Source organism: Bubalus kerabau, chromosome X (assembly GCF_029407905.1).
Source record: "Bubalus kerabau isolate K-KA32 ecotype Philippines breed swamp buffalo chromosome X, PCC_UOA_SB_1v2, whole genome shotgun sequence".
NCBI lineage: Eukaryota > Metazoa > Chordata > Mammalia > Artiodactyla > Bovidae > Bubalus > Bubalus kerabau.
The window spans coordinates 19,958,173-19,978,805 of record NC_073647.1 but is presented as its reverse complement, the minus strand read 5'-3'; the positions used below and the strand labels follow the sequence as shown (position 1 = coordinate 19,978,805).

Below are 20,633 nucleotides of genomic sequence, written 5' to 3'. Positions count from 1 at the left end.
ACGAGGGAAAAGACATACTCAGGCTATGAGGAGTACATGAGCATTTTTAATACTTTACACAGACATGAAGATTCGGTAAGTAAAAGCAGCAGCTTGCCAAATTATATGACCCCATTCTTAGTTTAAAAAGTATTATTTCATTCTCAGAGAAAAAAATATATGAATGGCATTAAAATATAATGGTGATTTTTTCTTTGGCTAGTGGAATGGCCTTTAAATTTTTTTTTCAAAATGTTTTACCAAAGCATTTTTTAATAATGAGGAAAAGATAACAAAGGTATAACATGGATTCTGTGTGTACCCAGCGGGGACTGACATGCAGAACTAACAGGTGGTGTAGCTGGAGGCAAGATTTTAAAAAGAAGATTGGAATCTTTGAGGCTGGACAGAACCCAGGACAATCTGATAGCAAGAGGCCTCCCGAAAACACTGAAATAAGAAGAGGCAATTCTCTGCTGAAGATTTCTGTAGGCAAAGACCAAAGACACTACCGACTCCGCCTTCTGCAGTTTAACTCAAAGGCAACTTCAAGCAAAAGAGAAGAGCCTGCAAGGTGGATAGAACATGGCTTGGTCTTTCCCCCTACCCCCACCACCCAGGACCTGGAAAGTGAGAGGGTTCAATTAACGAGAAGAGTTAATGACTCCAGCAATCACCACGGAAGGAAATATAAACTAAAAGTGAGGAATAAGAGAAATGAACAACTAGTGCCTGAAGCAAACTGTTTAGCACTTAAAACCTGTGCCAAGCTAATTGCATAAAAATGAGATTATGTACCTGTAACTTACATATACTGCATACAGTTTATACTCTAAGATTTCTTGGCTGTGGTAAAAATCGGCTATGTTCTTGAAAATGATTCCCCCAGCAACAGTTACTTTGGAGTAGAGATTCATACAGAATTAAAGCAAAAGTTCTAAATCTCAAGGGCACACTCTTGGAAGAAGTGACCCCTCCTCCCGACTTTGAGCCTTGGGAATGGAAAGTTATTATTTGCGCAGTTACATTTATTGAGCAGTTAGTGTTTGGAAGGCTAAGAGCTTTTAATGGATTGACTCATTTATTCTTCAGAGGAGCCCTATGAGTTAGATACTGCTATTATGCCCAGCTTTACAAATAAGGGAATCGAGATCTAGCTGGCAAAGGGCAATGTTAGGACTGTCTGACTTTGACACCCAAATTCCTTCTGTAACACTAGCCTGTATTTGTTAGTCTGGAAAATACCCTAAAGCAAGTAACAATAGTTATAAAATACTACAATTAATAATGCCTAGGGCAAGGTTATAAAGAAACAGATACGTTTCTGTGTTGGTCACACTGCATTCACAGGAAATGTGAATTACTTGTGATCTCTTTGAAGGACAATTTGGTAATATTTATGAGAAGAATTTTAATGCAAGTACACTTTGTTTCCATTGCTGAGCTACTGGAAATTCACCCTAAACATTAAACTGGCAAGAACACATGCAAGATGTTCAGTGCAAAGAACTAGAAGCAACCAGCATTGTTTAATAGGAAACTGGTTGACTAATTTATGGTTCAGCCATTTAAAAAAACTGAAGTGGGTCCATATGTTCTGAAATGGAAAAATCACCAAGATATGGTAAGTGGAAAAAGCAAGGTGCAGAATGGTGTGTGTAGTAAGATTACTTTCGTAGTAAAAGAACACACATAGAAGATGGATTGATAGCTATACTAGCATATAAACATTTTGCCCCAAAAGGAAACACAAAAAGCCTTTAACAATAAATGCTTTTGGAAAGAGTAACTGAATTACTATTTTTGTCCCATTTGGAGATACTTGGACTTGTAAAGTTTTGTTTTCTTCTCCATGTTCACTGTTTTTTTTTTTTAAAGAAAAACATTTTATTAAATCTTGAAAAAAAACCCTAATAGCTAGCATTTATTGAAGTTTCATAATGAGCAAGGGACTGTGCTAAGCATTTTGCATATAATAATTCATTATAGTCTCACATTTAATGATTAGCTCCATTTTGGAGGTAAGGCATTTGAGGCTCAGGTGAAATCACTTGCTTGAGGTCCCACAGCTAGGAAGTGGGGGAACTGCTATTTTAATTGCTTGGCCCCCTCAATTTGGAGCCCTTGGCTCTCAACTGCCAAGCTGTGCTCTTGTCACTAGTCTTTATATTCTCATTGCCTAAAAAAAGTAAACTGGTGAACAACTGGAGTCTAATGAGATAATGTATGTGAAAATACTTTTCTAAGTATAGAGATGTTTGGAGAGGACAGGAGGAGCAGGAGGAGGGAGTTTAAATGGGGCAGGCCTGTCCACTGACCCCTAGACAGTTAGGATATTGGGTTTGGTTTAGTTTTGAGGAAAGGATGATCAACAAATTTTTTTCTCCTTTAAAATATTATGAAATTATTTTTATTCATTCCCCCCTCCAACAATACCTGTTTACTGTTTTAAAATTAAAATGACACAGGGAAATGAAAATCCTTTCACAATATCCTTCACTAATAATGAATGACTTTCAGGTTTTAATGGCTATATAACTATATGTTGCACCACTCCCACATATTTTACACAAATGGGGGCAACTACCTATTTGTCCCTGGTGGCTCAGTGGTAAAGAATCTGCCTGCAATGCAGAAAGCAAAGGAGACACAGATTCAATCCCTGGGTTGGGAAGATCCCCTGGAGGAGGGCATGACAACCTACTCCAGTATTCTAGCCTATAGAATCCCATGGACAGAGGAGCCTGGTGGGCTACAAGTCCATAGGGTCGAAAAGAGTCATACACAACAGAAGCGACTGAGCACACATGTATTTGTTTAGTATCTTGCTTTTTTTTCATCCTTACAATATATCTTGGCCATCTTTTCATATCAGCATTTACAAATATACTTTTCTCTTTTTAATAGCTGCACAGTGTCCTATTTTTTGAGTGTATATACACATTATTTTTTAAATCATCTATTGAAGGATGTTTAAGTTACTTCCAATTGTTTACTTTCCTAAACACTGTAATGAATACCCTTCCTAAGAAAGTTTAGAAGGATCTTCAGGCTGTGTGACATTTGTCACCTCTGTAGTTGACAGTGACAATGACAGTGTCAATGACAGTGACCCAAACAGACTCTGCACCGAAGGGAGGAGTATGTTTCCTTGAGTAGAGGAACAATTCTCTACAAAATACTGTAGCCAACAAGTTCAGAGATATTAGAGTTGTCAACAGGTGAAGCCACCTTAGCAAGAGGGCCACCCTGTTTTGACAGTTTAGTAACAGCAGAGACTTGAGGCAATTGCTCAGCACTGATTGTGAGATCAGAAGAGGAATTTCCCTGTTACAAGCAGGGCTGGGGAAGGGCTCTGGGTCCCCCCACCCCCAGACTGTCTGGAAACAGACAAGGATGGGCAGCAGAGCTCCAAATCAGGCAACAGCACGTGTGAAAACAGCAGTGACTTATGAGGAAACTCATAATTCACAGACCAAACCTCTTCCAGCAGAGGGCAGTGCCTCAGATATCAGGCGGGACTCGGGCCAGCTGGAGCCAGAGCTGGAGACTTCGCGGGACAGATTACACCAGCCCTAGGCTGAGAAGAAACTGAACTGAACTGTCCTTTGGATACTGTAAGTGACATTGGGGAGTACTGGAGAGACATATCAGGACTTCACACTAATTTGCTTGTTTTCTAATATCTAACAATTGGGGCTTGGTAATCTCTTTTTATACAGTTGGGCCATTAGGGCTTGCAAGGGGGATTTGAGGTCATTTTTAACTCCACTGGCTACTTACTCTTTCAGGTTTCTGGGTGCATGCCCGAGTCAAAAAAGGAGTGACGTGCCTAAAATATAATCTAGGCTTCTGAACCTGGGGCTCTGTGGATGTGACACAAAGTTTACAAATAGAAAGCAGAGGGAAAGATATGTAAGAAGTAATAATTTTATCTAAAAATAGAAACTTAGTGTGTTTAACCTTAGAGTCCTTTGATTTGAATTTCAAAGATTATGAAGGATGGTTATTAAAACAAACTTTAACTTGGGAGAGCCAGTCATGCAAATTGCTGTGCCTTACAAGATAATGAAAAGAGTTAGTCTGCTGGCCTAAACAATTGCCAATCCACGCTTCCCTGCTGCGTAGCGGTTGGAATCAAAAAAGAGGCAAAACTGAGTTAGAGTACCTTAATAAAGTCTACTTCTAATCCTGTTGTTTTTTGAGCCTGGTGATAAAAAAGAAAGGAGCGACTCTGGCATTTGCTGGTGGAGACAAGGCAGATTTGCCAGGGGATAAAGTAGTGTGTGTGTGTGTGTGTGTGTGTGTGTGTGTGTGTGTTAAATTATTTGTCAGCACGGCTAAAGAAAACACACCACAATGTGTGTGTGTGTGTGTGTGTGTTCAATTATTTGTCAGCACGGCTAAAGAAAACACACCACAGAGGAAATCAGAACCATTAGTGAAGTCGAAGGCTACTTTGCAAGCGTTCCTTCGAAAAATACCAAGTGGAAGGAAGATCAGCAAAGAGAATCCACTTTCTTGGCTGTTTTATTTTCCCTGCCGCTTCTAGTCCGGGGATGTTTGGCTTGTGCTCCGGGTCGTCAGATCCGCCCCGAGCCAATCGACTCTTCAGGCCGGGCTGGGGTCCGCTGAGACGCGGAGGGGCTTCCGCGAGGTCGGGGTGGGACTGTCCGCAGCATCAGCAGCAGAAACAGCAGCTGCGGGCGACCGAGCGGAAAAAGGAGACTCCGGAGGTCCCGAGAGAGGCCCTTTGCCAAGGCCGTAGCCCCGACCCGAAACCGTCCCCGCCGTCTCGCTCAGCAGGGCGCGGCCCCAGCGCCACCCGGCTCGCCCCAGAGAGGTGGGACTTTCCCCACCGGAAGTGATCCTGTCCAGTCTCGGGGAACTGGGGCACCTCAACCAGTGTGTCAGGGAAACCCTTCCGGGTGTGTGCTGGGGGGGGGGGGGGGGGGGTGAGAAAAAAAAAGAGGTGGGTTCGCTTGGAGTCCCAGCGGCCGTCGCCGCCGGACGGCCCCCGCCCCTTTCCCCTCTGCGAGCGGTAGCGCAGGGGAGGCGGTGAGACCGAGGAACCGGCCTCTCGCCATGGCCTTGGCGTGACAGAGTTTCCCGGGCGGCCGGGCGGGTGCGGACGGCAGGGTAAGCGGCGGCGGTGGCGGCCGGGTCCGGGTGGGAGCCGCGGGAGGCGGCCGGCCGGGCTGCCCGGCTGGGGCGGGGGTCAGGCTGGTAACGCGCGCCCTCTCCCCCGCTTCACAGGCCAGACGACACCCGCGGGAGCCGCGGCCCAGAGACCCACCCGGGCGTCAGCGACTGGAGCGGAGCCCACAGGCCCGGGCCGGCTCGGCGGCGCGAGCAGGAAGCGGGGTCCCTGGGCCCCTTTGTGTGAAGGGCGAAGGAGGGGTGCGGGGCAGCCCCCGGCCGCGGGCTCCTTGGACGCCTGTCTTCCCGCGGGGGTCCCCGTCGGTCCTGCGGCGTCCCCCCCCACTTCCCTTCGGGGGGCGCGTCTCGCCTCCCCCCGCCCTCCTCCGGGCTGCTCAGGGCTCGCCCTTTCCCCACGCCCCCTGCCTGGGCTTCAGTTCCTATAGGAAGGGCATTACCATCCCATCCCCACCCACCCCGACACTTCGCTCTTTCCCCTCCCCCTCCTTTAACTTCCTCTTCTTCCCCCGTCGGGCCCTCGGCTCCTCTGCACTCTCCTCCCGGGTTCGCAGATTTCCGCCCACCTTCCGCCTCTCCGAGCCGCGCCGCAGCGAGCGGGGTGTTATTTTTCCCTCCCTTTGGTAGGAGTTGGTGAAGGTGAGACTCAATGAGGGAATACAAGGTAGTGGTGTTAGGGAGCGGAGGGGTTGGCAAATCCGCCCTGACTGTGCAGTTTGTCACTGGGACTTTCATTGAGAAATATGACCCCACCATTGAAGATTTCTACCGCAAAGAGATCGAAGTGGACTCTTCCCCCTCCGTGCTGGAAATTCTGGACACCGCAGGAACTGAGCAGTTTGCTTCCATGAGAGATCTCTACATCAAAAACGGCCAAGGTTTCATCCTGGTTTACAGTCTGGTTAATCAACAGTCTTTTCAGGTAACCAAACCAAGTCTTAAGATTTGTAAGAAGGGGGTGTGGTAATCCTACATTTACTTCTGGTTTGCTTGCACCGTGCGTAAATGACTGTTTTGCTTTTGAAAGTTAGACATGGCGCATTTTTGAGGTTACTCCTGGCACGGAAAAGTATCCAGTTGTTTCTGTAGAGAAGACTAAAGTCGCAACCGTCAACAAATGTTTTAAAGTTATTTTTAAGTGAAAGAGAAGTGAAAAAAGAAATGTCAGCTTGTGTATGTTTAGCCTGGACTATAGCCTTCTGAAGTTGCTTGTTCAAGTCCACAAGCCTTCGTTAAGGTACTCAGGCAAACAACATTTAAAAGATAATCTCGGGCAAATAGAGCACTTTGTAAGGAAAATTATTTGGAGACGATTATCTGTTCCACAGATAAATTCCTCTGCGTCTGCTTCGCCCTCCCCCTTTTTGTTCTCACCCAAGTCTCTCAACCAGATTTCTAAATCTTAGGGCCACAAGATGATGAACTCAAGACCTGCCTTCTAGGTACTCTACTTACTTGGAGCGTGTGAAGGGAAGTTAGCAATTGAAAAGACTAGTATCTAAAATTAATAACAAACAAAAATGTAGAATGACTCTCTCTCTTTTTTTTTTCAGTTCAGCCAAATTGATTCTGATAACATTGATTATATAGAAAATATGTGAATCTGGGAACACGGAACAAGTGCAGATTTTTAACCCCCGGCTAGGTGGTGGTCCGATTTCTCTGGAAAGATCTGTCGTGTCCTTCACTGGGAGACAGACTGGAGGTTTAACATTATTTTAAGAGATGCAATAAATATTGCTATTTATTCCTTGAAAATAAATAACCTCGTATTGACCCATTATATTGACCTTCATTGATTTAGGAAATGGATATTTTTTTTCCTGCATTTAAAGGTATGCACTTAATGTTGCTTACTTAAGAGACATTAAGTGCTTTAGCCAAGCCATTGTGCTTTTTTCACTTTTCTTACTATTTTATCTTAAAATGAACTTTCCCAGTGACCTGATGTAGCAACTTCAGGGTTTCTTTTTTTCTTTTAAAGATAAGTAATGGGTAAATTAATCAAAGTTGCTGTGACCAGACTAAAGTTCATTTTATGCAGACTTAAATTCCAAAGCACAACAGTTACAAAAGCATTTTTCTCCAGAAAGTACCAGTGTGCTAAAGGTGCTATTTGACAGACGTTTTCTTTCTACAGGATCCTTGGGACATTTGTTATTCTATTAGCTGACTCTCTTCAGGCTGGCAGTCTTTTGAAGGGTTTTTCATAAGATATCCGTTATAGCTACTTCTTTTATACACATAAATAGGGAGTGAAAAACTTCCATTATTTCAGTAGAGACTTAAACTCTTTTAAACCCAAATGCCATCAATTTGGATTCTCGGCTGAACTTGTTTCTATAAGGACACAGGGGAAAGAAGCTTAACCAGGAAGACTGAATTGATACGTGATCCAACAAAATTGTTGCAACTATCAGCTGTATGTTTTTGTAAATTTTCAGTCCCTTCTTTTGCCTTCATCCTGCATGTAAATTCTGTGTGCTGTAACTGTTCAGATTAAGCACATGTGTTATATTTAAGTCAAACTTTTCAAGTTATTTACAAAAAATTTCAAGAAGTGCAATGTATTGGTAAATTACACTAACTATACAATTATTACATTGTCTTAAATCGATACTACCCCTTGAAAATTGACCCTCCTAGAGAATTGCTAAGGCTCTTATCTTTTGTAATTAGTTGTAATTACTTAGAAAAAGTAATATATACGAGGGAGAAAATTCACATAATATACCCGAACATAGGCAAAGGAAAATTTGACTTCTTCCGGCCCAAATCTGCCCCCCTCCTCGGCATTGTCCCTCCCAGGAGCTGCTCACTAATGTACAGTAACTTCTAATACTGAAGGGTATTTTAAGGATCAAGGCATACCATTACATTTAAAACTAAATACTGAAGTGTGTTTGGTCTTCTAGGCACAAGGCCGTGTTTTTCTTCCCACCTAAAACACTTTCTCTCAAGTGCTCTTGCTAAATGGCTAGGAATGCATAGATGCTGCAATCCTGTGCTGGGGTAACAGGTGTTACCAGGAGTGATGACAAGCTGGCAGGTTTAAGGACATGGCCAAACACCCTTTTGGATTCATCATATTTGGGGATTTGCTTTTGAAATCAGTGTCGACTGAGGGAAAGAAGTGACTAAATGAGGCCTAAAGTTATTGTTCAACCTACATTTTATATTCTTGACAAATCCAGCAGGTAGGGCCTGTGGAAAATATCTATTCCTACTTCAATGGAGAAAGTGACATTTTCTCCATTTGGGTGTGTGGTTTTATTGTGGATTCAGCTTTCTCTACTCACTGAAGGATGACTTCTTGGGATATTGCAATATTTCTTTTATGGTTATGCAAACAGCATAATTTTTTTCTTTCTCTTTGTGATTGTTTACATAGGATATCAAGCCAATGAGAGATCAAATTGTCAGAGTGAAGAGATATGAAAAAGTCCCACTGATCCTAGTAGGAAATAAAGTGGATCTGGAACCAGAAAGAGAGGTTATGTCTTCAGAAGGCAGAGCTCTGGCTCAAGAATGGGGCTGTCCTTTCATGGAGACATCGGCAAAAAGTAAATCAATGGTGGATGAACTTTTTGCTGAGATCGTCAGGCAAATGAACTATTCTTCCCTACCCGAGAAGCAAGATCAATGTTGTACAACTTGCGTTGTCCAGTAAAAAATAAAAAGATAACCTCAATCATGGCCATACCGAGCAGGTTAGTTGTTGATGGAACCTTATGTTTTTGATCAAGTATAACAAAAAGCTTAATATTAATACACGTGGTACCTTAAATTTCTTTATTTTTGAAACAAAACATTTCCGTTAGCACAAAATAATCAACATTCAATATAGATAATTAAAAGAGAGACAGGTCAGTAAAATGAAGGTAAGAAACTGTCTGTACTCCCAATACCAGGATTCGTTTTTTAAAGTGAGTTTACTGTTCTCTCTCTGATCTCTAACATTCCTTTGGGGTGGGGTGAGTTAAAGGATAATTTTCCCTGTTTGGGTGATTTAGCATTCAAAGTGCATGGGAGAACATCCAGTAATAACTTGAGAAGATGATTAGTTTTGTGTTTTCTGTGCTTTTCTATCATGAGCTGGAGAGCTGCTTTAATTGAAATCATCAATTTACTAATCACCCAAGTGCTAGATTTAGCAGAACGATGATTTAATCAAGTTCATATGTATGTTACACTGGAGAGACTTAAGTGACCTCTGATAATAACAAAGTATAGTGCCACAGTGTACCTTGACTCATTATGAATAATATGGTCCAGATGAGAAACTGGTGAAATCATCTGCAATGTGTTTAGAATGGACAACTCCAAGCCCAGGAAACATTTATATTCAGCTTAATAAATAATGGAGTTAATAAGAACAATGGCAAAATCTTCAAACCTCTCATTGGGCTAAATAACGTAATAAAGGTGTTTTTTAAATGAATGCATTTTTTGAAAAGTAAGGTTCTGTAAAACTTACTGATCATTAAAAATAAGATAACTTTATTCATATCACGATCTTTTAATCTAGATTGTAATTAGGCAGATAGTCTCACTTAGGCAATAATACCTAGATAATAAGACAACCAATATCCTGGATGACTGAGAAACTGCAGAAAATGCCAGACTAGCCAGACAATATCAGGAATGGAATTGATTATTTTGAGCCAAGACTGACCTCAAGTCTAAGAGGCAGTGTTGCAAATGGCAACAGCCATTTCAGATCACACAAATGATTCCTAATCAAAGGTCTGGCTTTATATGTGCTCCCTGGAGAAAAGACTAACGGTCCCTAATTTATTTTTTCAGACAAGATTTCCTGTCAGCTAGTGTCATCTTTGAAAATGAAGGATGACAACAGTGCTTTATTCAAAATGCTTTCACTCATCAACTTTTGAGCATACCAGAATGCGATGAAAACACATTGTTGTCTTATACCTATCTCCATCTGTTATCATATAGCGTCACTCTGCAGACTGTAGCCCAGTGTATGTCTTGTTGATAACGTCATACTTGCAATATAGTTTTTTGAGGCAGTATGTAGGTGACTGAGTCCAGTGTTCTTGTTTCCACAGTGTCTCTTCTTAAATCTCAAGCCAGCTTCAAGTTCGAACAAGTTGTGTGTGGTGTTGCATCTTTACCATTATGCTCTACTTCTCTGACATTTTTAACCAGGCAAATAACATGTTGTATGCATTTTAGTTTATCATCTTTATAAAAAATTAACCAGCTCCTGCAAAACATTCCCAATTTTTCCCCCATAATTATTGCAGACAGCTATTGGAAGGAAACAGTAAAATGGATTTCATACATGTGGAGGGCCACTGTCTTAGTCAAGTTGGCAAATGAATGATGTATAAAGCTATTTTTAAAGGTTTCTTATTCTGAGTTATTTCTGAGTTTATTTTATTTTGCAGCTTTTGTGATCTAAATTACTTTTAATCTGTTTGATTACAGGAATGATTAAATAGACTTTTTAATATCTCAAGCAAACTATGTTTATATTTGTTAACTAAAGTACTAAAATCAGAAAATAATAGTATCAATAATTGCTTCTTTTATAATACTGGGTTAAGTTGCCTGGGTAGTTTTTGTTTGTTTTTTTATAAGCAGAATACACAATTAAAGGTGTGAGCCTTGAAATCTAATCAGCTGGATTTCTAAAAATGTTACAGGGTGTCCCCTGACCAAGATCTTTTAGAACAAAACACTATATGCAGTGGAGTTTTTTTGCTATCAAATATGATTGAACTGATGTGGTTAGGTTATCTGTAATCAGAGGTCCATAAAGTTTGTTCTTGCTTACTATTTATTTTTTAAAAGTAGGTGATGGATTCTGAGTCCTGTAGTTTGAGTCACAGAGCTCTGAGGTCCATCAGTCCCAGATCTAGATTGAAGATAAAACTTTGACAAGTAAAGGTGATTTGAGAAATGTTTGTCCTTAATGTTTAGAAGAGAACCTTGTCCACATTAGAGATAGTAAGACTCAGACAAGTCAGAAGGACTGTGATTGTTGTAAATAGTTTTCTCTTTAATTGAAAGGGAAAGTTTATTAACGCTCTAAGAATTACTTCTGGTAATACCTCACATTTATTTCTTATCACCCTTCAATTGGAGTCACCAGTCTCCTGCCCAACACCTGTTTATCTGCATGTCTCCCAGGATGGTTTCCCCACCTTTCACCCTCCCATTGGCAGTAATCTCAGTGTAAGTTTGGAAGCAGTGCCAGATTCCTTACGCGCTGCTTTCATGGCTGCTTTCCTTACTGACCTGAGGAGCCTGCCATCAAGTGCTTTGAAGGACTTCATTACTGTGATACAGTGTTGCAGCCTTATCTTGATTTTGTTAACTATATCATAGCTCCTTTCTGTTAATGTAAAGAGTTGACATTTGGCTGTTGTGATATACTGTTGTTGAGAATGATTAGTGTTTTCTTAACAATCTTATAATACTATAACAGAAGTAAATCACAGTGCTGTGGGGGTTTAGGGAAAGGAGAGACCAAAGTTAGAGCAGGTTGCTCAACATTCAGGGCTCTTTGTTGTAGGAAGCATTGCATTCTGTGCATTGCAGAATGTTTAATAGCATCCTTGGCCTCTACCTATCAGATGCCAGGAGTATTTCCTCCATCCCTCTGTTGTGATGAACAGAAATATTTCCAGACATCGCCAAGTATTTCCTGGAGGGCAAAATTGCCCTGGTTAAGAAGCACTGATTTAGAGGAACTGGGAAGCAGTAGCATTTGAGTTAGGCCTTGAAGAATGGGTAGGATTTGAGTAGATGGGGGAAGGGTAGAGGTGGTTTCAAAACAGAAGGAATGCAAAAAAGAAGCAAAATAATATCCTAAAAATATTCTGTTAATTCCCTGAAAAGTGGGAAGTAAAGTTATTCCTAAAATGTGAGCTTTTGGTAAATACTGGCATATAGAGTTTTTTTTTTTTTTTTTTTTTTAAGATTATTTTTTCAAGGATCCCTATATCTCAGTCCAGTATTCACAGAAGTTACTGTTTGGGTTTTTTTTATTAAAAAAAAAAACAGGAATATAAAAAGGTGTTCTTCACTGCAGTTAGAAGGTCTCCTGCAGGATTTTATCGTATTTTTCTCTGTATTATGAACAGGTTCTCCCAACGAGAGTAAGTGGTGCATAAGAGTACCAAACACCAGGAATCAAACTGAAAGAACAAAGATCATTATTTATGTCGGCCTCGGTTCATTATATATGTCAGCCAGAAGAAAAAGGGAGATTCTTGATTCAAGACTAGCACATCATTTCACGTGGCAGCAGAATGCCCAGGATGTTAACAAAGGCTCCTGAAAGGCTGAACCATCTATGAATGTCATTTTAGTCTAGCTGACCTTACTATTTCTAAACACAGTGAAATCAATTAGCATTTCCAGCTGTTTAAAATAAATAAGTGTGTGGAATCAGAATTGTTTCAAATCTTTTTTCCACCTTTTAATTAGATATGACATGCTGGGGATTTAGCAGACGTGAGGGGGACATCATGAAAATTAAATCACATTGTATACTTAAAGTCCTGGCATTTTCATGTCCAAGTTAAGTATTAATCATATTAGTAAAACACCAGGGTGGAATTCTGTTGCTGAAGTTACAGTTTCAGATAGATACTTCCTCCCCCACCCCCACATCTTGCATGTCACTGTAGAGAAAATACCTAAGCTTATCTAAATGCTTATCTAAATGCTTGTTTGTCATCCAGCTCACATAATGAGCCAAAATGGAGCCTGTGACATGGCAGCCTTGGGGTAGTGTGTACTAGGGTACACATAGACCTGCAGTGGACCTGGGGTAAAGGAGAGAAGAGAGTTGCCTCATCCTTTCTGCCCTCTACTTCTCCCAGACCTTCACTGACACCTACAGGGCTCATGGTTTGGGACTGTTCAGAGTGGATAGGTGCCTAGTTAGACCTGTTCTAGGTGTCGAGGTGTCTGGTGAATAGAATGACTGTATATCTGTTCCTGCTTTAATTGTTTCCTTTTAACCTCAAGATTAGGCTTTTATTGCAGAATGAAATGCATTTGAGCCATTCACTTTTACTCTTTTACCTCTCTATCTCAGAATGAACCATCAGTAGAATTAACAAAAATTGCATCATGGAGTTGGAGAATTGCCACTGAGGAAGTATTCTAGCCATACTTAAGGAAAGATTCTCCTCGTGGGATTACTTCACAGTGGAATTCTAAAATCCAGAAGATAACTATCACCAAGAAAAACTTAAATCCTGTCAGCTGTTGGAAAAATTTATGCTACTAAAAACATACTCCCAAATTCCTTTGATTAGCCACAGTCTTAGGAATATAGGATTCAGAAAAAGCAATTTAGGGTTGAAGGGAACAGTCCCCTACCTGTTTAATTCAAAGTTAGCACCTGGGATCAGATCATTGGGCTCACATTGCTGCTTATTATCAGTGGGCATGGTCATATTATTTGAAATCTCAGAATTGAATTCATCATATTAATTTAAACTTAGAGATTTTAGGTCTAGGATGTAAGAAAAATAGTTTTTTCTTTCTACCCTGGGTTTACTGTAAACTTTCAGGGTGCATGTTCTCCTTGAAGCACAGGTCCCCTTTCATTTGCATATTCTATGCCATAGGTTCAGCTTCTGCTCTCTGTGTTTGACCCTAGTTCTCTCACTTCACCCCCTAAGAAGCTTCATCAGTGTTACTCGTTACAGTGGAGAAACAAACAAGATATTTAACAGAAATATTAACTGTCAACAGAATTCTAGCCTAGTGCTTTGTTAATATAACTAATATTTAAATGGGATACGAACATGCCAAGTAAAAAATGTGAAGCAAAATGTAGTTTTTAAAAAGCTCCTTTGGTTAAGTCCCCAGAATATCATATGTATAAAACTGGAAAAAATTAAAATTGATTATGATTACACATTTATTTTTGCTAAAAAGAATGGTAGTAAATACCACTGTATTTAGAAATGCTAAATCCAGCTAAGCTAAAAAGACACTCATAAACTGCTAAGCCTTTCAGGAGCCTTTGTTAATATCCCAGGCATTCTGCTGCCACGTGAAATGATGTGTTGGTCTTGAATCAAGAGTCTCCCTTTTTCTTCATGCTGACATAAATAATGATCTTTGTTCTTTCAGCTCTATGTTTGCTATTCTCGTGTACCGATTTACCCCACTTGGGAGACCCTATTTCATAATTTCCTGAGCAAAAGGTTTGGACTGTTTGGGATTTCTTTTTTTTTTTTTTCCTTTCCTCTCTCTCTTTCATAACAAAATCTAATTAGAAGAAAGTGGAAAAGTGAAACCAGTCAAGCAAGAATTTGAGCAGAAGCCTCCACAGTTCAGATTTGTTGCGTGTCTGGCTGGAAAGTTGAGAGTGAGGACAAGGATCACTTGTGTTCTATCTCACAAGCAGCAAGTTATACTTCTGCAGTGTGTCTAGATGTGATATCCTGAGAGTTAAAAAGTATGACTTTGACCAGCTGCCTTCAAAGCTTCTGGAATGTTTTTTAAATGAATGAGAGTTTTGGTACACTGGAAAGTTTGCGTTCACAGTATGAAGCAGTAACATTTGCATTCTGTGTACTTCTAATCTTAGAAGGACTGTCGTTTTTCTCTTAATGCATGCTTTTGCCTCAGGATTTATTACTGCAGAGCATTAAAATGTAATACTCTCTTGAAAAGTAGTAGGTATTAATACTTTAATAGTACGCCTTGTATTAATATTGTTGAATCTGACCTGGGATTTATTTGTGTCTCTTGATTTCACTGGAGTATTCTCATCCTATGGAATGTGGGTAGACCAAATGTTAACCAGGCTTTTAGAGAGTGAGAAATATCACATATATCGCCTTTTATTTAATGTAGATTATGGTTAATAAGCTGATTTGTATTCTTAGTGTTTATTTTGGCTAGAAATAATTACTATTTCCTCAATTTTATTTCAGAGAATACCTGAATTATTAAATCATCCAAGTCTTCCCTATTTGAGACATATTCATATTCGAAAATCCCCAACTCTTTGTAATTGCTTATTTTGAAAAGTGTGGATTAAAATTTATAGTCAACTTATTAATTCATATTAATTGAGGAAAGTCCAGTTTGAATTACTGAAAAATCCTCACAATGAATTACATATAGAATGAAATACTGTTGTGTTCAAATAGGTATAAAAATTCAAATGGGTTTAAAAATAAAAATATAAAGGTCTTTAATTTGGATATCAAAGACATAATCCTGTTCCTCTAGAAATTTAAACATAGTTGAGAAATGAAAAAATTACCTGACATTTGACACACAAAGTGCTTTCACATAGTGCCTTATGTGATATTTATTACCACAACCCTGTCAGGAAAGAATTTTATCCTTATTTTCATGATGAGGAAACTGACTTTCCTAAGCTTAAATAACTAATGTCCTGATTAACAACTTCTTTTAATGCAAAAATTTTTTGAACTTTTGCATATTATTTAGTTCATAATCACTATACATTTAATACTATTTCCCATTAAAAATATGAAAAGATCAAAGTAGTAACATTTGCCACTTTTATACTATTAACATCTTTTAAACATGTAAGAATTTAAATATTGTATACTTTATTCAACGAAGTATGTATTTCATCCAATGCATCATTATAGTGTTGCTATAATTTACTGACTCTTGAACTGCAGAAGATTATTTTTACTTAAATTTATGAGGAACACAGTGAAGTTCCACTTTACAATTTTGGTACCACTTGCATGTGTATAGAGATCTGTTGTCAGTGTTCTCATTTTAAACTGTAATCTATATATCTGCATTTTTATGATATTTTTATCTTAATTGCAGATAAAACTCAGAGGAAATTTGCACAGATGCTGCTTTGGAGAACTTTACAACCTGGGTTGCAGAACTGAGCCTTGGTAAACCTGTCTCTATTACAGCATGTTGCCATACATCTAATTAAGTGCATAAGGTCTTTGGCCTTCAAGATCCATTGACCTTAAACAGGATTGCTTAGCACGTTTACCATATGTTTAAAAATCTGTTCTTTATCAATCAGTCCTTTTGTAGCTTTCTAAGTTCTTAATGATGGCTAATATGCAAGAATTAATTTTTAATATTTTGATTGATTTCTTTAATCAGTTTCTCAACTTGTATTTATTAAATACTCAAGCTCAGTATTACCTACTCAATGCCTTTTAAAAGAAAGTTATAATGGAGAAAAAAATTGAGCCTTAAACAAATGGTTACTTCTGTATATTACCTCGCGCCAGTGCTTCATTCTATTTGTAAAATCTTTCTCCTTTAAGTGATTGGTTAATACTTTCAGACTTTGTTTACGTGTGGCAGTGTTGTAAAAAGAAACTAAAGATCACATTTTACCTGTGTGGATGGACTATCCCTTTTCTTCAAGTGCAGTTTGTGATGTGTTTTTGTGTTAACATGTTCTGAAACTTATGGTTGATATTTGAAATTGTAGCGCATTTAGCTAAAGAGTTAAGCATTTGATTCCATTAGGTTTTCACATGTGTTAATCTCATTTACAGCATCAAATTGCAGCAGTAACATTTTCCTTTCTGTGAAGTTCTAAATTTAGTTATGACCTACTTAGCAATGCCTTTGAAAAGGGATATTGTATCCATGGTAAATTAATTGTATACCTAAACAGAGATTGCTCAGCTTTGCCTGTCAGGCTTGTAAGTGACATCTAGTAGACTTCTGCACATGTAAAATTAAATTCAAATAAAATCATATACACTTTGTAGTTCTTAATATTTGTCTTTCTGAATAATAGTTTAAAGCAATATTTGTTAAAGTTTTCTTGCACTATCACAGTTGCTTTTTAGTTATTTCTCAAGAAGCATGTTTGTAGTAGAGACAAAAATCTGTGTAACAGAAGGGAAGATAGCGCCAAGTCTCTGGGCGTTTTTTTCCTTTGTTTTTGTTTATTCTTTTTGCAAATGTGCTTCTAATAGCCATTGCCTTCCATGTTGTTTACCTAATCAGCACATTTTGTCTGAATACTTGAACATTTAACAATAACACAGGTATAGAAACAGAAAGTAAACTTATAAAGAGTAATCTTGTGATTCAGTTCTAACATCATGACAATGAGCGCTTTTTCTAGCAATGATTTTAAAATTTTGTAAGTTTGACAGTATTTTGTTGTTGGGTTTTTACTTGGTTTTAGTTGTGTGCTTTTAATTTGCAGAAGTTAATAACTGCAGCTCACCTACTGCACCAAAGTTCTCGATTTTAGGAGCCCAGCTTTAGTCATTTGAACATGCTTCTAAATAAAACAAAACAAAAATACCAAAACCAGACTTTTGATCTATAATAATAGCTCAATAACTTTGTCAAGGAAAGCTCTAATATATGCAGTGATGGTTTTTGGAAGGGTGTGGCAATTTTAAATTTATATTGTGTGTGATGTTCAGATAAAGTGATATCTACATTCATGTGATTTATTGGTCAGTATGACCATTAATTATTGTGTAGAAATTAATTAAACTTTGTTTTCCTTTTTTAAAATCGTGTTGCATTTGATTCCTGATCGAATTCCCTCAAAGTGGACTCTTGATCTTAGATTTTGAATTTTATGGTGAGATTGTAAGGGTGGAGGCAATTGAAACTTAGTTATTTATAAACTGCTTGAAATGAATACCTAATTTAAGTTTGCACTTTAATACCAAACTTAAAACCAAAAGCTCAGTTCAAAGTAGGTTAAGTGATTGTGGTTCATTTTTATTAGCTTTTGTGAAATTCTAAAGGAATCAAATAATTCATGATGATTTAAATTTTCTGCAGATGGATTTTTTTTTTAAATGCAGTGTTTCTTTCCTATGGATAGTTATTGTTCTCTCGCTCTCTTGCTCTGTCACAGACCTCAGCAGCAAATTTAACTTGAATTCACTTAGGATCACAGGAGTCAGGGGAAAGTGATTTAAAGGTGATTTCTCCAGCACATTTTAAGAAAAGGGACCAAAAGTTATTTTAGCTTCCTCAATAGATTGCATGTCAAGTTGCTTATTAGGATAATAAATTAAATGCAATATATGTCTCGTCTTTACTATGGCATCTGTTTAGGAGTTGTTCAAATCACTGCAGTAGGGCTCTGCAAATAAAATCATGTAATCTATTATCATGGATCTAATGTACTGTAACTTTATCAATGAAAGTTAAAAAATCTCGAATAACAAGTACAAACATTGAACAATGACCTATAAATATTTGTAAAAGTAAAATTTTTCCAATAGATTTCATTCTTGTCATTTTGTAAGACGACCCTGCAGTCCACATGTTTGTAACTTTTTTAATAAAATAGACATCTGTATTACTGAGGTTGGTTTCCTGAATTATTTGGTGTATCACTGCTTGTTATTTGCTAACTTGTAAATCTTTTTCATAACTTTTTTTAAACTTTTGATAAAAAGTCATTACTTTTTATCAAGATGATAATGTGTATTGCAGTACATATTTAAAGAAGTTAAATGTCCCCCTGTGTTCTTAGTCACCATTCTGGCATATGTGGGAAAAAACTGAGCTATATCCTAAAATGTAATATTTAATCAATTGAATAACTTATAAATAAATTAGAAATTCAAAATAATGGGTAAAAAAGAATAATGACATCCCATATGGAGAAAGTGGCCCAGCTGCAAATCTATTGGCTGGGAATTGTCCATGTGTAGGAGATTCCAGACAGTATTATGCATTATAATTAAATTCTGAAATAATAAGTTAAAATCCAACACAATTATCACTTTGTTTTATCCAGTGAAAGGCTTTTGCCAATCACTTTTAATTCACTGCTTTACTCAATATTTTTAAATTGTTGAACTAAATAGTTGTTTTAATCTCAACTTTTTTTAATGCCACAATGTTTTCTTCAAGTTGGACAGTTCTGTATGTCCAAATATATTATGAACTGGCTTTTTAAAAATTGTAATAATTGACAGATTTATATACCTGTGTCATAACATACAGAAGATATTTTGTTGTTTATTACCATCGATTATCAGTCTTTAGTTGGGCTCTAAATACCCCATATATGTCATACTAGATGCTGTCAAGTCCAAAAGCCCGTTTTTTTTTTTGTTTGTTTTTTTTTTAAAGGGCTCTCGTGACTTCAGGGCCCTCCCCCTTTTTTTTCCGCTGAAGGAGTAGCATCCCTCATCCAGCAAGGTCAACATTTTTAACTAAGTGAACAACAGAGAGAGGAGAGGATGGAACAGGGTAAGTGCCTGATGACCAGTATCAGTAGGGTACTCAGTCACAGTCAGGTCACCTTTATGTCACCAACTTTTCTGCCCTTTTCATATACTTATCCAGGGAGAAGATTCATCCTTCAGGACATAACGGCTTGAAGTCAAGAGCCAAGGCTATAAGATTTCTCATTCAGATTTAAAACAGGGACAGTTTTTCTAGATTCCATATATATGTGTTAATATACAGTATTTGTTTTTCTGACTTACTTCATTCTGTATAACAGGCTCTAGATTCATCCACCTCACTGGAACTGACTCAAATGCATTCCTTTTTATGGTTGAATAATATTCCATTGTATATATTTACCAGCAATCTAGAAAAATGGTTCATACAATGAACCTATTTGCAGGGCAGGAATATAGATGGAGACATAGAGAAAGGACTTGTGGACACAGTGGGGAAAGGAGAGGATGGGACAAATTGAGAGAGTAGCATTGAGATACATAATCACATGTAAAACAGATAGCTGGTGGGAAGCTGCTGTATAACACAGGGAGCTCAGCCTGGCACTCTGTGACAACCTAGAGGGGTGGGCTGACATGGGCTGGAGGGAGGAGCAGGAGGGAGGGGAGATACGTATACATATGGCTGAGTCACGATGTTGAATGGCAAAAGCCTACACAACATCGTAAAGCAATTATCCTCCAATTTAAAAAATGGGGACAGTTTTTCAGATAAGCTCCTACTTTCACATACATTTGTCTCATTTGAACCTGACAACTATCTAGTGCTTTGAACATCATGTCCCCAATTTGTTGATGAAACCAAAGTTCAGGAGAGTTGTGACTTAAGATCATGAAGGAAAAGAATTAAAATGTTGAGGAGGGTACTTTGGGACAAGTTTTAAGATGAATTCATCATTGGGTAGAGTCAAATAGGTGCTATTAAAATCATAAAGCTCGTGGAAACAAAAGACACACAGTAAGAAATAACTGTTTTGAGTCAGAGTGACAGTTCATATATAACAAAATACTATGGGTCCTATTTAAAGGTAATGTGTTTGTTATATTGCTAAGAGTTTATGTAAGACATAAGCTATTTTCATTATAGCTATTTTTCTTTGGAAAGTCAATGTCTTAAATCAAGATTTGGCAGTCTTTGGCTGCCAGGCAGAATACAGCCCAGTTACCAGTGCCAAAAGAACTGTAGTTAGATTTAGCAGCTGTATCCTGAATCCATTGCAAAGCTGAGCTGCACCCTTTTTCTACCTAAATGTAGATTTTGAATGGAGGATCAGAAGAGCAGCTGATCCCAGC

At 38.4% G+C, this 20,633-nt stretch overlaps 1 protein-coding gene across 2 annotated transcripts; it reads left to right on the top strand.

The window, feature by feature from the left end:
- The first annotated feature begins 5 nt into the window (after positions 1-5).
- RAP2C (RAP2C, member of RAS oncogene family) lies at positions 6-18,449 on the top strand. Of its 2 annotated transcripts, XM_055564781.1 has the most exons (5): positions 6-75; positions 3,470-3,596; positions 5,236-6,058; positions 8,528-8,846; positions 15,955-18,449. In XM_055564781.1, the coding sequence occupies exons 3-4, from the start codon at positions 5,786-5,788 to the stop codon at positions 8,804-8,806; spliced, it is 552 nt and encodes a 183-aa protein (XP_055420756.1). In that variant the 5' UTR covers positions 6-75; positions 3,470-3,596; positions 5,236-5,785; the 3' UTR covers positions 8,807-8,846; positions 15,955-18,449. The 2 variants fall into 2 exon arrangements, with proteins under 2 accessions (XP_055420756.1, XP_055420755.1); XM_055564780.1 differs by lacking the exons at positions 6-75; positions 3,470-3,596 and adding an exon at positions 4,943-5,118.
- Positions 18,450-20,633: the final 2,184 nt, after the last annotated feature.